The 14,943-nt window shown below is 48.1% G+C and overlaps 1 protein-coding gene across 1 annotated transcript in view; it reads right to left on the reverse strand.

Annotated features, from left to right (window-relative positions):
* Positions 1-3,683: 3,683 nt before the first annotated feature.
* The window catches only part of PTTG1IP (PTTG1 interacting protein), a 25,605-nt gene continuing 14,345 nt past the window's right edge, over positions 3,684-14,943 (reverse strand). Inside the window, exons 2-8 of the mRNA XM_085311191.1 lie at positions 12,980-13,055; positions 11,245-11,297; positions 9,926-10,034; positions 6,767-6,869; positions 6,589-6,654; positions 6,094-6,140; positions 3,684-4,542 (exon numbers count right to left, since the gene is read on the reverse strand). Of these exons, the coding sequence (XP_085167317.1) occupies positions 4,499-4,542; positions 6,094-6,140; positions 6,589-6,654; positions 6,767-6,869; positions 9,926-10,034; positions 11,245-11,297; positions 12,980-13,055 (498 nt within the window). The 3' untranslated portion in view covers positions 3,684-4,498. The remainder of the gene's footprint in view (positions 4,543-6,093; positions 6,141-6,588; positions 6,655-6,766; positions 6,870-9,925; positions 10,035-11,244; positions 11,298-12,979; positions 13,056-14,943) is intronic.

Below are 14,943 nucleotides of genomic sequence, written 5' to 3' on the forward strand. Positions count from 1 at the left end.
GAAAGTGCGTCACGGGGACCCGGAAGCGCGCGGGAGGGGAGGGCCCCCCTTCCCCCGCTCCCTGCGCCCGCCGTGACAGGCCGCCGCCCGCCTCGTGCTTCGGCATGGCGGGGGCGGCTGTGGAGGGGTATTTGCAACCCAGCCGCTTCCGCGCGGCAGAAGGGGAAGGCAGCCCACTGCCAGCAGAGACCCTGTGAAAAGGGGCCAGCCGGCTCCTTGCTCATCGTTTCCCCGTTTTCCCGCTTTCATGTCAGCTTTCCGGTGCCTGTAGGTGTCCAAGGCGCCACAGCCATTCGCAGATGCACTTGGGTGCTGGGTAAATCCAGCTGCGTTCAAACCCAACCCAAGTGGGATGGGATTGTGCATCTGTGCACAAGTTTGCCTTTCCTCATCCCCATTGGGGAGGAGTGAGGGCTGAGCAGCTGAAGGAGGAGAGGGGGTAGCAAGGACGGAGAGAATAAAGCTTTACCCCTCCTACCCCCAGCCCTTTCCCTCTCTTCCCAAAGGGGGAGTTCAGCAGCGCAGGAGCCTTCCGTCTCCATTGCTTGAAAGAGCCGTGTCTGATACCAGCAGTCACCTGGAGAGGGGAACGTGGCACCCACGCTGGTTACATGTGCAAAGAGGATCATTTGAAGCCTCTTGAGTAGTTTCTCCTGTCCACAGCCCGGACGACACAGGCACAGGGTGGGGAAGTGCCACTCCTGATCACGCACGGCCTGTGTGTCACTGCAGAGCTTGACTTTCAACAGCCAGCCACAACTCACCTGTCCCTCAGAGTCACCAGACTCACAGAGCTGGAATTTACCTACAGCCCAGATCTTATCTGCATATTTAATTTCTTTCAGGAAGTTTTTTTTTTTAATCCCTTCTGGTACCCACCTTTCCTATTAAATAGGAGAGCAGTCCAGGTAGAGGCAGCCTCCATCTCTTCCAGGGCCACCCTTTGCTCGCTGGCCTCAGCTGCCCCCTCCAGCATGCTTCAGCACCTCCAGCCCCAAAGCCCAGACCCACTCAGCCATGCCCTGCGCTACAAATCAGCCCAGCACCAGCTTCATCCTGCACATTTCCTTATGCAGGGCAGTCCTGTAGGCGATCACAACACTGTAGGTGTGACTGTCCCCTGGCTCAGGGCCACCTTCCCATTTGCACCCTTTTAATCTGTTCCTCTGACGTTTTTTTTCTCACATTCTCCAAGCGCATGTCATCCTTGGCCATGCATGCAGTGCTTAATGAAGTAAGCTCTCGGGTCATTGGCTATGGCACTCGCTGGACTGCTGTCATCATCCGTACAGACATCTACCTCCAGCCCCAGAGCAGGTGCCAGGTACAGCACGCAGTGGCCTGAGTACAGGGACTCAGTCCTCATAAAGGCTCTTTCCCAGACACCAGACTCCACAGTCTGATCTTTGCATTTCCTATTTGCAAAGCACTAGGATTAGGAGACACTTCCCCAGACAAATGGCTCTGACTCTGCTAGTCCCCTCTCCTTTCAAACGCAGATAAGAGTAAGATGGGTATTTCGTCTTCCAGCAGCTTTGAAGCAAAGGAGATGTTTGTTATGCTTGGGAGAGCAAATTGCCTGTAGCATGCCCTAACTTCTCCATTCCACATGCCCACCCTACATTCAGCTGACAATTCACATATTCCTGCCAGGGCTGTTAGTGTGGGCATATTTCCTTCTCCAGAGTTGGGCAGGCAGCTCAGAGAAGCATAAGACCCCAGCTTCACCCCTTCACCTTCAACCATCTGAGTCAAAGGGGTTGCCAGCTTTTCAGTCTCATGTCAGCCATGTGATACAATCACAAAACAATCGGAAAAATTAACAGAAACTCCATGATAGGCTAGTAGAGACACATGCAGGTGAGAGATGCTAGAGCCCAGTATGAGCACAGAGGACAGTGCTTCTGCTCAGCTGCAGCCAGGCAGGACACTGATAACCACTGCTCTCCGGGCAGCATGTCATGCTGTCTGCTGGTAAGCACCTGTAATCCTAGAAAGCAGTCAAACTTCATCCATGCAGGGAAACTCTTCTATAGAGAAGGCAGTTCCCTCTGCCCTGGTTAAGCAGATGAGGACAGAGTAGACTGGGCATGGAGTCCTCTCCCCATGCTTTGAGAGGGGAACCTGGCTACAGGGATCCTTCAACCCTGCTGTTTTCAAAGCCACCACCATTGCATGCCAGAAACCATGGTGGGGGACAGCATCAGCTGAAGCACTTGTAGCCTGAAGAACTCCCACTTCACTGCAGGTCAGTCTTCAGGGATCTTGCCTGCCTCCCACCACACCAGCAGAAACTGCTTGGCTTGGCAGGAAGGAACATAGCTCATCACAACCCAGGAGAGGCAAAGGCAGGAGGTACAAACCTTGTGCTCAACACCCACAGTGCTAACAGCTATACAGTTCAGCACCAGCTGCCTCCATGCATTGCTCATTACTAAACAAAGAACCAGTTGGGCCCTCTGTATGTTCAGTCAGCTGGGCGACAAAAAAACCCTCCAGGCCAGCATACTCAGTTAAACAGAAGTGAATCAAGATCTTCATCTGTTTTCACTTGCCCTTGCCATCCCCCATGCTTAGGTTTCCATGAGCATAAGACAGGTTGCACAAGGAGATCTCAAATCAAGTGCAGGATATGGAGGGGGCTCTTAAAGCATCATTTCCCAGACATATACAATTAGATACACTTTGCTGTCACCTCCTCCCACCTCACCTCTAGGAGCACTTATGGCTCTTAAGCTCTCACAAGCTTGGCCAAGAGAAGCTGAGCAAGCAGGAGCCTTGCAGCCTCTACTGGGGGCAAGATTGGGAAAACTGTATCATCCCCAGGCACAGCAGCTGTCAGCCATAGCACCCACTGCCTCATACCCAGCCTATCCAATGGACTAGGACAGAAGATGAAGAGAAAGCACCCACAAGAGCTTGACAACCCCAACTCGACTCTTTGTACCCCTCCTTCTGATGCTGCACTCTGAAGCCTAGTTTGCATAACTCAGGTTACACACCTAATCTCATTCAGCATTGGTCAAGTCATTCATTTACTGTTTCTATCATCTGAAGCAGAGTATCTTCTGGCAGCAGATATGAAGTCAGATCAGATTGAAAGTTACCTGCAAGTCTTATACATCTATTCAGTTCAGGCAAAAGGAAGTCAGATTCTTGCACCTACTGAGGAGCTCTATGCAGTTATAGCACAGCTCAGGAACAGCAGCAAGGTTTCACAGATGGTTTAGTTTAACCAAGTCCAGAGTTCAGTTCAAACTGTGTCTTACAGCTCTCTGGTCTGGTAAGTTCGGCAATTCAAATCAAGCATTTTAGGCAAGCCTCAGGAGATAGGGGACAATCTTAGTATTTTCCCATGTTACTCCTGTCAGCAGCATTATCAGAAACGCTTCAAGCTCTCTCAAAGATCTAATTCATTTCATAACAAGCAGCTCATCCATCCCCAGCCAATTTTTCCAGGACACTATCAAACACACATCTTGGTCAACTGACCTCAATTCTTAGACCCAAAGAGCCAAGTTCAAGAAACAGTGCAGTAGCATGTCTATCAGCCAGCCTGGTACAGCAAGACTGCCATAGCCAGGGCAATTTAACATAGTGAGGACTCTCAATGAATAGTTAGCAGCAGTGTCTGCCAAGCTATACTTCATGTGGAAGTAGAATTAAATTCTTTCAGACTCGAGTAGTAATCAAATCAATTTAATACATTGCCAACATATTGCAGTTGCATCTGAATCCCATAGTACTGCTATCAGCTTTGGCTGTCAGAAGCCCAGGAGAAGATCTAGAAAGGCACGCAGAGGTAGAAGAGTTGTAGAGTTTCCCCAGATTAGCTCTAAGTGAGAGTGTGCAAGCGGGGCCTTCTCATGAAGGCCCAAGATAATTAGAAGTTTGTGCTTTTTGAAAGGAATAGTAATGTGCACAGACAACACAGGCATTTGGAATAACTGCTAAGGCCTTGTTCTGACCAATAGGTCAAGTAACCCTTGCTAACTTTTGCCTATACTAGAAGAAGAAAAAAAGAGGGAGACAAAAGCCTCACTCAGTGTGAACAACTGTTTAGTGAGGAAGGAGCAAGGAAGATGCACAAGGTTGCTTCTGCCCTTGGCAGGAAATAAGGATGGTTATTTGCATTGTTTTGGACTCAATTAGCAACCCAGGGGTGAGTGAGAAGAAATATTCATGTGTTTAGTTCTCCAATATTGCCACCAAGTTTTCCTGCACAAATCTTCAGAAGGGGCTCCAAACACTGCAATGGAAAAAAATAGCAAGGCTAGGTATCCCTGTTTGGTCTTGCTACTACAGTAAAACACTGGAGTAAATTGAGTATCCAGAGTGGGGAGTAACAGTATCACTGAGTATTTGACCCATCTTTTGTGGCAAGTGAAACTGGAAGTGGCATCTCTGTGATTTGCTTTTGGTAGCTGAAATCTAGAGTCCTTGTGGCTCTGTGCCGGAGGGCACTGTCCATCTGTGCTGGGCAGATCAGGAGATGCTGTTAATTCTCAAATTTTGCATAAGGGTTTTCTTCCTTAAACAGGCCTGCAAGAGAAGAGATTCATTCAGACATCCAGGAGCTTACTAGGCATTTCAGTCTCAGCAGCAGCAAGTCTACTCTTGGTAACAGTTCCATTATTCCTGTCTTTTGAGGGTGCAGGTACTGCTGTCCTTCTGAAAGCAAAAACCTGTTCTTTCTTGAGCTGTAAAGAGCTGTACATGTAGTCAGCTGTATCTAGCATAGCTCTTACTTTAATCTCCCCCTCTGCACAGCAGAGATCCATTAAGAAATTCTGCCTGATGGCAAAACTCCTTTCACAGCAGTCCACGTAAAGCAGCACTACTGTTCTTTCAAAGCATCCCTTCTGCATGCTCTATATGTCGAACTGGACATGAAAGCAAAAGCCCCAAAGCCCCATCACAAATGAAATTAAAACCATTCTTAGAAGTGATTCCCTGCTCTCACATTCTCACAAAACAGGAGAGAGCAGAGCAAAGAACACAAGCCTGACTTCTGAGCCATAGCAACAAGCCTCTGTCACCAAGTCACTATGATGGCTGCTTTCCCAGCTCCAACACCTTTAAGAAAAATCTCTGCTCTTTTGGCTGTTCAAGATGCAAATTCTGCATCAGGCTTGCAGCAAGACAAAGCCTTGGCATGGCAAGACATGGCTCCTCCATTTCCAAGAGTAGGCGTCTTGGCTTGAAGTCCTCCTTAGGGCACTGCTTTACCTGCTCTGCCTCCCACCATAGCAGCCAGCACAGCCAGAGGCCCTCCAAGATCTTCCACCAAACCTGGCTCTGCAGCAGGCAGCAGTTACAGATGGAGAAAAGCTTCCCTCTGCAGAACCCCCAAAGACAGAAACTACCATACTCACTGTGCACAAGTCAGACTACTCAGCACTCAGCCACACTCGCAGTACACTGAGTGCATCTGGCAGCTCTCTAGTAAACAGACAGATGGCCAGGCAGTAGAGATACTGTCCTTCATTCTGAGCAGATGGAGGTACAACCCCAAAAGCTTACACACTCCCCCAAAATTCAGAGTGGACTAAGCTACCTTCACAAGAATTCTCTGCTTGCAGAGACTTACTCTCCAAACTCAGAAAGCCAGGTTCTTGCCTAACCCCGTTTTGTGTCAGAGCTGTAGGACACCACAAGCTCCCATCTATCCCTTCACCTCATGCTGTTTGCTCCCAGACTGCTTGGTGAACATGAGACTGCAGAAAGGCCATTTTTGAAGGACAGCAGCTTATGGCTAGTGCTATATGTATCAGCTTCTGCTTTTCCTCCCTCTTGTCACACCCACCAGTTTCTCTTATTCAGTGTCTTAAAAGGACACAGGTTCCATGGAGTGTTAAACAGTCCCCCTTTCCTGCCCCACAAATCAAGCAGTACTTGTATAAGACCACAAGCCATAACCAGAACATCTCTAGACTTGCTCCCAGAGGGCACCAGAGCAAGTCAGCAAGATGTGGGAAATGAAATTGTTTTCCTTGCTGGCCAATTAGTCCCAGATAGCTGTAACCACAGCAAGGAATATAGAGGTTGCTAGATCTAAAGTTTAGTTGGAATTGCTAGCATAAGCCACTGTACCGTATTTTCTTCGGATTTCATCATGTCTTGATTTCATCTCTGCTCTCCTAGAAAAAAAAAATTGGTGATTGCAAAGACAAAAAAAAAAAAAGAAAGAAAAAGAACCACATCTCCCTGCTTCCTCCCAAATGAGGAAGCTCCAGGTTAACAGGTGTTTTTGGCATCAGAACCATCATAGTTCTTCGCCTCCTTGCACCTCCCTGCCTCCAAAAGATACAAGCAAGCACCAGAGGCCAGCGCATGTGAACAGCCCTCAGGAAATTTGCAGGGGATACACACAGTTGATGCTGTATCCACAAGTCATAGCAGAAAGATTTTGCTCATGAGGTTTACACTCACGCTGAGGCTGAATCAGCCACTTACTGTGCATGCCAGGCCACACACCCCTTCTTGACATGGCATTTGAAACAGCATAGGCAGGAGTCAAGCTATTCTGCAGCTTGATGCAGTGTTGGATTCGCTCGCACAGAAATAGCTGCTCCAGCAGAACCTCACCTCTCTTCTTGCCGCACCCTCCTCTTCTCTCGCTCTCTAGCAGCTCTCTCATCATCCTTGTCTGACCTGACAGACAGAACAGCCTGTTAGGTGCATTTGGCTCTCAGTTTCCACAGAAGTATGTGGTTGCATCTTAGCTACTCTTTGGGAAAAGAGGGAACAGCTTTAAAATACTTGCTTTTTGTTCTTTTTCCTACAACAGCAGCAGCAGCAGACACCCAACATAATAAGGATCATTCCGCCCACCACAGACATCACAATGATCAGGGCTTCAAAGTTCACTAAAAGATTTAACAAAAAAACATTTAGCATGCAAATATACAGCTGTCTGGAAGTCAGAACATTTACAACCACATAGCTACTGCCAAAAGCAGCTTCACTGGCTGGACTCAGGACGTGCATTCAAAGAGTCTGGGACACCTGTAGATACAATTCCCATTTTGCTCTCTGCAGTTACACTAGGTGTTGGCACTGGTGTATATGCATCAATTCATTGTTTACAGCTGCTAGCCACAGCACTCAGTTACCAGCTACGAAGACAACGGCAAGGACAAATGCACTCAGGTCAAACTATGCCTGTTAAAAGTTACAAGTGAAGGATTGCTGCAGTTTGCACTTCCTGACTTCGGTTATTGCTACATTCCAGGTCACAGTAGTTGTGAATTCAACTCTGTGCCAAGCTGGAGGACAGAGTGCTTGAGCAGCTGTGAAGAAGGAACAAAGACATCTTAATCACTAACCCAGAGGACGAGTAACTCACCAAGAAAACAAACCCTGGAAATTTCAGTGCTGAGCCATAGCTTGCACTGGACTTACTGACCATAGGGACTAGCCTCAAAAGTCACCTTAGAACAGGCAATCAGTGACACTTACTAATTAAGAGGCACTTACTTATTCAGAGTTCCTGGGCTAGTGACAAAGTGAGGCAGGATTTGTGGAGTTTTATCAGTTCGGGTCCAGCAGTGCTGTGATTGCAGTACCAGCTCTGATTTGGCATCCACATGGCTGCTCCACATGCTGCACAGCACCAGTTCTACCCTGGGGTACTCAGGCAGGCTGGTCAGTCATGCACAGCATTAAACCCATGCAGAAATGCAGGTATTAGCTGGGACACAGCAGTAAATAAGTAGCTTCGAGGCCTGGACCCAGAGAATTAGTAGCTCTACTCAATTCTTATAGTAACTGTAGTATCTACTCCAGCCGTAGTCTATCTACATGCTACCCTGAAATCCTTTCCAGTGAAGGACAGAGGTTCCTTCTGAGTCTGATTCGGACTGTTCAGGGAAGTCCTGCTTGAGGAAGTAATTGCTTAAGGAGCCCCCACACCTGCAGTAGCCAAGTTTCAGAACTCCTAGTACATCCTGAATTTGTTCAAAGCACTGCTCAGCTCCTTTCCTTCTCTGTGCAGCTCAGACAGCAAGCACAACAGAAATTTTTGAGCACTGCACATCTGTAACAGGGCATTTTGGAAGATGCCTGCCTGTCCCCTCACCTTAGAGGTTCAGCAACAGCAGGCTTGCTGGGGGTGCTCTACTCTGAGCTGACTCTGCCACTGAAGTTGCTTTTAAAACTTCCAGCTCCTGCCTACAAGGGAGAACTCCATTGTGGCCAATGGTGCCATTTGGCTCTCAGCAACCTAGTTTCAGACATCAACTGTAGACAGCTGCTGTGGCCTAGCAGGCCACTGGGGACCAGTAAAATCAAAAATCTCAAAGCCACCAGCTTGCAAACACTCATGTCTGTCCCCTTAGGTGTGCAGGCCCTGTAAGACAGTTAATAGGTGGTTGTCACACACAGTTCTCTAGTAGTCATTCAGGAACACACGGAGGGTCTGCAGGCCAGTGCTCTAGATACAGCTTTGAAAAGCAGGTATTTGAGATTGATTGTCAGAACTTCACATCCCTCGTTCAGTGTTACTGTCAGACTCACTACACTGCAACAGATCTATGGAGTCTTTCAGGAGAGCATCCAAAATCCAAGTGCTAGGAATCAGCAGCATTAGGTGAGACAAAACAGTAAAGAGGCTCTTCATCTTAAAAGGGAAGTTTTACAACACCACTGGTCTATATCGGTGCTTCTGAAACATCTGGCTTTCCAGGGTGAGCTTGAGGTTCAGCTCTTCCTCTCCCCATGGGCAGAGGTTTGTGATTGAGTACTGTGTACTCCTCCACCTGATAAAGACTTTGGAATTCACACACCACAAATGCAGACGCATTTAAGAGCTAATCACCCACAAAGTAATCTCCTCTAAAGCTAGTTTTGCAAGTTAAGGAATGTGCCCTGCTACAATGAAACCTTTTGTGAATCTACTCTAATACAAACTAGTATTTCACAGTCTTGCAAAAGCTTCAGGAAAATATATAGTATTGCTCACAAAGAGGAGATTCACCCTCCGTGAGAAAGGGGAGCAGCTTGTGCTTTGCTGCAGGTGGAAGAGACAGCCCAGTCTCAAGAACAACATATAGTTATGACCACAATTCAAGGGTACCCAGACAGTGGACAGAAATGGAGAACCACCTCTTGCCTCTAACTTGCCTTCCTACCCCACTCTCTGAAAGCTGGGCCTCGTCCAAGTGTGAGCATGCACTTATCCTAGTCTAAACAAGGCACTTTCTCCAGAATAACACCAAGGAACAGAATGGCAAAGCAAGAAACGGCACAGCCAAGACGGAGCTATCAGCCAGAAAAATCTCCTCGAGATAACTTGGCTCCAGATAGCTACTTCTACCACAGTTTATAGAGTACTAGTTTGGGAGGAGGAAAATTTGCATGTCCAGCACTATAACAAAGCCCATAAAGGACTCTGGAGAAGACTCCTCACTAGTACTTCAAATAGCCTTAGTGAATGTTAAGAAACTGCCTGGGAAAACAGCCATACAGCTAAAGTTAAAAAGACAAAAGCAGTGCAAGGAATAACGTCCTGCGTTCAGAGAGCAGAGCACAGCTGTTGGAGGGAAGTCACTGTTGTGCACAATTTGAGCCTTGGAAAGGGTTGCACAGGCAGCTGCCAGCTGTCTGCAGAGGACTTCAGTTGCTGTTACTAGGTGCTAGCACCATTTGGAAGCTTCCATCACATTAAAGCATGAGGAACATATTTAGAATAACTAAAGCCACATGGATCATTCTTTCCAGAAGACACGGCATTGTTCACACTTAGTTTTCTCACCCACGCTTCAGGAAGTTGCAGAATCCCAATCTTCTTAGGCAAGTCATTACTATAACGTGAGTAAGGCAAACAGGCAGGGGAAATCTCTCATTAACATCAGTGCAAGCAGCAATCAGTATTGTTCAGCAACAGCCACTAAAGCCAGTCATTCCCTAAGTGAAATCCACTTACCCCAGCAGACTCCCCAGCGGGCCGAGTGTAGTTCACAGAGGTCAGCTGGGGGAAGGATTCTTCGAACAGGGTACTCCATGCACTTCTGACTGCTGACACACCACAGGCACTGAGACACAAGACAGATAGTTGTGCATTACTGCTGTAGAGCGATACTGCTAGTTAGCTTTGCTCTGCTTTATTAGCTACAGCAACAATATCACCGCAGCCTAAGTCTTGGAGTTACTCAGCAGCAAAGTGAAAAGCCAAGTAACAGTCCTGTTCAGTCAGCAGGGTTATGTCAGGTTTTCCTACACCAGGAGAGACTGGCAAGGGGAACACAGACTGCTGTAGCAAGTAAAGATTCTGAGAACACTTCACCTGGTTCGTGGGTAGGCAGTAATCACTAGATCCTTGGTGTTTATTCTGGGCAGCATTTCTGGGACAGGAACAAAGGCTTTAGGACAAGCCATTTGAAACAGAACTGTTGAACAGAAGATGTTCATGTGTGCCCTCACTAATCTTTCCCAGTAAGACCAAATGCAGCAACTTACAGTGTCTGCTTTGTATCTTCCTGGTGGCTACAACCCCTAGAGCCAGGGTTTAGTTGAGTTTAGTCAAACTGGCTCTAAGGCAGCTATGAAATTTGACTGACGTTCAAGTCTGCCAATATAAAAGGACACCAATACAAATCCTAAGTCCACTCAATACCACAGTATTCAGATTGGTGGAGAGACAGCTCAGCTAGCCAGTCCTACACCCCAGCTACTTCACTGTGTGCATCCCTATGGCAATGGGGCTTCTTAAAGCGTCTAGCTGGCTGTATACTGCTATGTGACGAAATAAAGACAAAAGCCAACTGTTTCACATAAAGATTTGGGCAGGAAAGGACCTCCCAGAGGTCCCTCCTCCAATCTCCTGCTAGATGCAAGGTTACATTCAGAGCTGGATCAAAGCTCCTCAATTACTAGCACACAGGCACTCATTTTCAATGCCAGAACACCGTGCCCTGTAGTTAAGTCTTCTAAACTCCTAGGACTCATCTGATCACAAGAAGCATCCCAAATGCTTGATGACAAGCTTAGCAATTCAATTACTTGAGTCAAGAAGCACATAATAAGAGCTGCGCAAAGTTTTTAGAAGCCTATTTACTCCTAGAGCGCTGAGGTGTTTGCCCTCTCACTGTCATGGGTGGGTGGCATTTGCAGCTTGTTCAAGACAGCTACAGAAGGGAGCACCCACCAGCTCCAGGAGAGGAAACTGCTCCTTTAACAGCCCTGCAGAGCACACATTGGGTTTTCAGGCATTTGGGAGGCTAGAGCTTTCCTTCTGCTACTTACAGTGACATTTTTCAGACACTCTTCACAGCTCCTGTTTGTATACTGATGACAAGCTGCAAAAAGGAAAAGGGACACCTCAGTACTTTCAAAAGCATCTCAGAGCTTTAAAACAGTGTTCCTCAGGAGCTGCTCCTGCTTGCCCCTCGCTTTGCAAGGGGCCAGAAATACTCGGGAAGGCTGTTATTCACAGGATACCAGCTGTAACGGAGTTAATGCTGCTGTAAAAGCTGTCAGCATTTCCAGGTTCAACACGCACTCGGTGTTACGGTAAGTCGTTGCATGCTGTTCTCTGCCTCAGGGTGCTTGGATTTATAGCCCAAGCCCACAGGAACATGCCAAGGGCAGACAGGCCAGCCCCTGGGCCCCACTGCCTGCAGGGCTCTTTACCCCAAGTCAGATGCAGGTCTCAGAGATGGTTGCAGCTTTGGACTCCTCATGCTGCTCCCTTCTCCCTTGAGCCCCGCAGTAGCATTGCTGTGGGGTGGAGCACAGCCTTTAGAGCCACCTCCCTTTTGCACATGCAGCTTTTGCCCTGGAAGAGGGAAGACTGGCTTGTCCCAAGCCACTCCTCGTGAGGACAACTTGAACAGGTTTAACTACTTTCCCCCTCCTCAACATTTAAGGTTGTTTTACCAAGCTTAGATAGGTACGTGACTCCTTCTTACTGTGCATACACTATCCCTTCTGCCCTACTCAAAACAGCTACCGCAGAAGTAACTGTCACCAACTGAGCTGCCCATTCACAACACACTAATCTACAGAGCAGCAAACACAAAAGTACAGACACAAGACAAAGAAAAAGGCTATTCAAGCTGGAGGTTACAGACTCAAGCCATCAGCATGCAATTACTGAACAGATACCTGGAGAGCAGAGACAAGTAAAAAGTATGGGCAGCCCCTCTTGCTTTCAGGGCTAACAGCATCCAAAAGCCAGCTAAGTGGCAGCAACCACCATCACCTGTGACCTGCACTGCTGCAGATCTACATGCCCGATTCACATAACCAAGTTAATACTCAGGGTAACTACACACTAACAAAGCAGTGGGCCAAAAGACAAGTCATTTCTAACAAGCACAATCTGCAACAAATTGGTCTCTGAAGCATTTCATTTACAAACCCAACCAGGTTCCCAGACAGGTGTTCTGAAAAGTGCCTGCTGTTCAATCAGCATCTGCGGAAGCAATCAACAGACATGGGGGGGGTCAAGTACTGCCCTTCAGCCTACCTTACCCATCAAACAAGCCATCTGGGGCTTCAGCAGGTCACACAAAGTTGCAGCTTCAACTCTCCTTTGAAAAAGGAAAGTCAAGGTTTAACTACTAAAAAGATTTCCAATGGAGACCCACATACAAATCAATGTATGTCATCTGCTGTGGCCACACTGCAACAAAGCCCTGAACTGTGAACTCCTCTGCCTGGGTCTTCTCTAAAAACCAGAGCATCTGCTGTGGCAAGCATGCTATGGGACAGCTGAGGGGACACAAAGATAGGCTCAGCCTGAAGGGTCCCTGCTAGGACAAGGAGAAGCAATGGGACAGGCTATATAAGCACATACCACCAGATGAGAGCAATTCACACAAACTCCAAACAAGGAAGTTCCTACAAGGAAAAGCTGAAGCCAAAAGAAAAAAAAAAGCACAGCAGGAGATGAAGCATGACAACCAGCTATATCCAGGCAAGAGCATGCTTCTCCCAAGCTGCATACAAGAAGAAAAGCATTACACAGTTCAGCCACCTTCCTGGGTAGCAGGGTCTGTATGCAGCTTGCTGTAGTGTTTGGTCTTTGAGAAGGTCTTGCTACAGGTAACTTGCTTGCCTTTTCACTGCTCCTTTCCTGGTGTCAGCAGTCCCAAGGAGAGTGCTTTTGGGCTCTCCCAGACCCTCAGGTAGAGATATTTGCCAGCCCTTGAGGATCAGCCATTTAAACTTCACACCTGCCAAAAATAACCTAAGCATTAGCCAATTTGACTTTGCTTTTGGTGTTTGTCTTTTTTTCCCTGTTGTGTTAAAAATCTGCCTGAATACTCAGTGACTGGTGGAATAAGGATCACTACCTTGTAGCATCTTAATCAGGAGAAAAGCGGGTTCTAGAGGTGCCTGTTCTGCCCAGTGTCCTGCCACACCCGCCAGCAGCAAAGTTGCTTTTACTCCTCTCAGCTGAAGGGAAGCCTCAGCTGCGATCCACCATCAACAAGCAGTCACATGCTCTGTGCAGCCCTTGAAACAAGTCAGCAATTTATTAACATAGCTCAGATAAGTGCGTTTACTCACCACTGAGAGGACTGAGATTGCACACTTCTGATCAGATTTGAAGGGGAGTCTGTGAAGTTTCATCCTCACCGCTTTTCTGACCACGGCCGCAAAAACATCACAACAACTGTGCAACCCCTTACACCGTTTGCTTAAATGGAGTTATGAAAGAGCCCTTTCACATGCCAGGAGGCAATCGGGAGACCAAAGGCAAGCTTGCAATTCTAGTGGGATTTCCTCCCAGCACCCAGCACGCTCTCCTGGGGGCTCTCTTCTCTTTTCTAGCACTTACACTTGCAATTCAGTCTCAATTTGTCAACAGAAAGCCAGCCTCTTAACGGCTATATGGGAACAGCCCCTCACTAGGATCTTAAAGCCTTTCAAAGCATTGGTTTTTGAAACTATAGCTTCAGAAGACAGCAAAAGTATGGTCCATTGCATCCATGAGCTACAGCCAAGGCAGAGCTAGGAGAGAGGCTGCTGCACTCTAAGCACACCACCTCGAGAGGGCTATCCTCAAGCTCCAGGGCGTATCTACATCAGGCCAAGTGCCCTTGAACACTGGCTAACATTGCCCTGCCTTGAATGCTGGTAATCCCAGGCATAGCTAACGTTAAGTACTAATTCCCACAGCCAGCTTAGCCAGACTTAATGCCCCATCCTTGGCTCTGCATGAAACACTAGCGGGCTACGCACACGGACTACACACCTCAAGCCAAGTTTTGGGCCAGCGCTTGTCTAAGTCAGGGAAAAGTTTTCTCTATCGCTGATGGTCTCCTATCATTTAGGCACCATCTCTTTCCATCTGAACCACTACTAAAAGCTTCCTGTATAATCTCAGTGCTTCACTACAACAGAACGGAAGCTAGTGACTGGAAGCAGAAGGAAGATACCAAAAAGCATGCTGCCTCCTTGCTTTCTTTTTAATTGGAGCCACCACACATCTTGCAGGGGCCAGGCCAGCACAAGGAGAACAAAAGCCAGCAAATCCTCACTCAAAAGATGGGGAGATTTCATTGGGATGCCTCCAGATAGAGCTTTCGCCAGCCCTACCTCTTGCCTCTTCTGTAAATGGCACAACACCCACGGAGCTAAGCTGTAGCCATCACCCGCGAAGAACAAGGGCCTGGCCCTGCACTGCTCCTTGGTACAGCACAACGCTGGTCAGATCCACTCCGCTCAGAGGCTCCTGGCTCCCCCAGCAAGTCCCCACCACCATCCTGAGCGAGGGTCTTCTCCAAAGAGGATCCTGTTGGGTTCTGGCTGCCTCGACAAATACACCCAGCTCACCCCCAAGATCTGGCCGAGCTGCTGACGGCCCTAAAAGCCTGGCTGCGTGGCAGCAGCTGCCACGACGCCAGCAGGCAAAGCCACGCACGCACCCGAGGGTCCCGCCCGGCGCCCTGCCCTCGACCCTGCCCGCACGGAGCCCCGGCCGCCGCGCCGCAC

Source organism: Rhea americana, unplaced genomic scaffold, assembly GCF_003343005.1.
Source record: "Rhea americana isolate MKP2758 unplaced genomic scaffold, rheAme1 scaffold_334, whole genome shotgun sequence".
In the NCBI taxonomy this organism is placed as follows: domain Eukaryota; kingdom Metazoa; phylum Chordata; class Aves; order Rheiformes; family Rheidae; genus Rhea; species Rhea americana.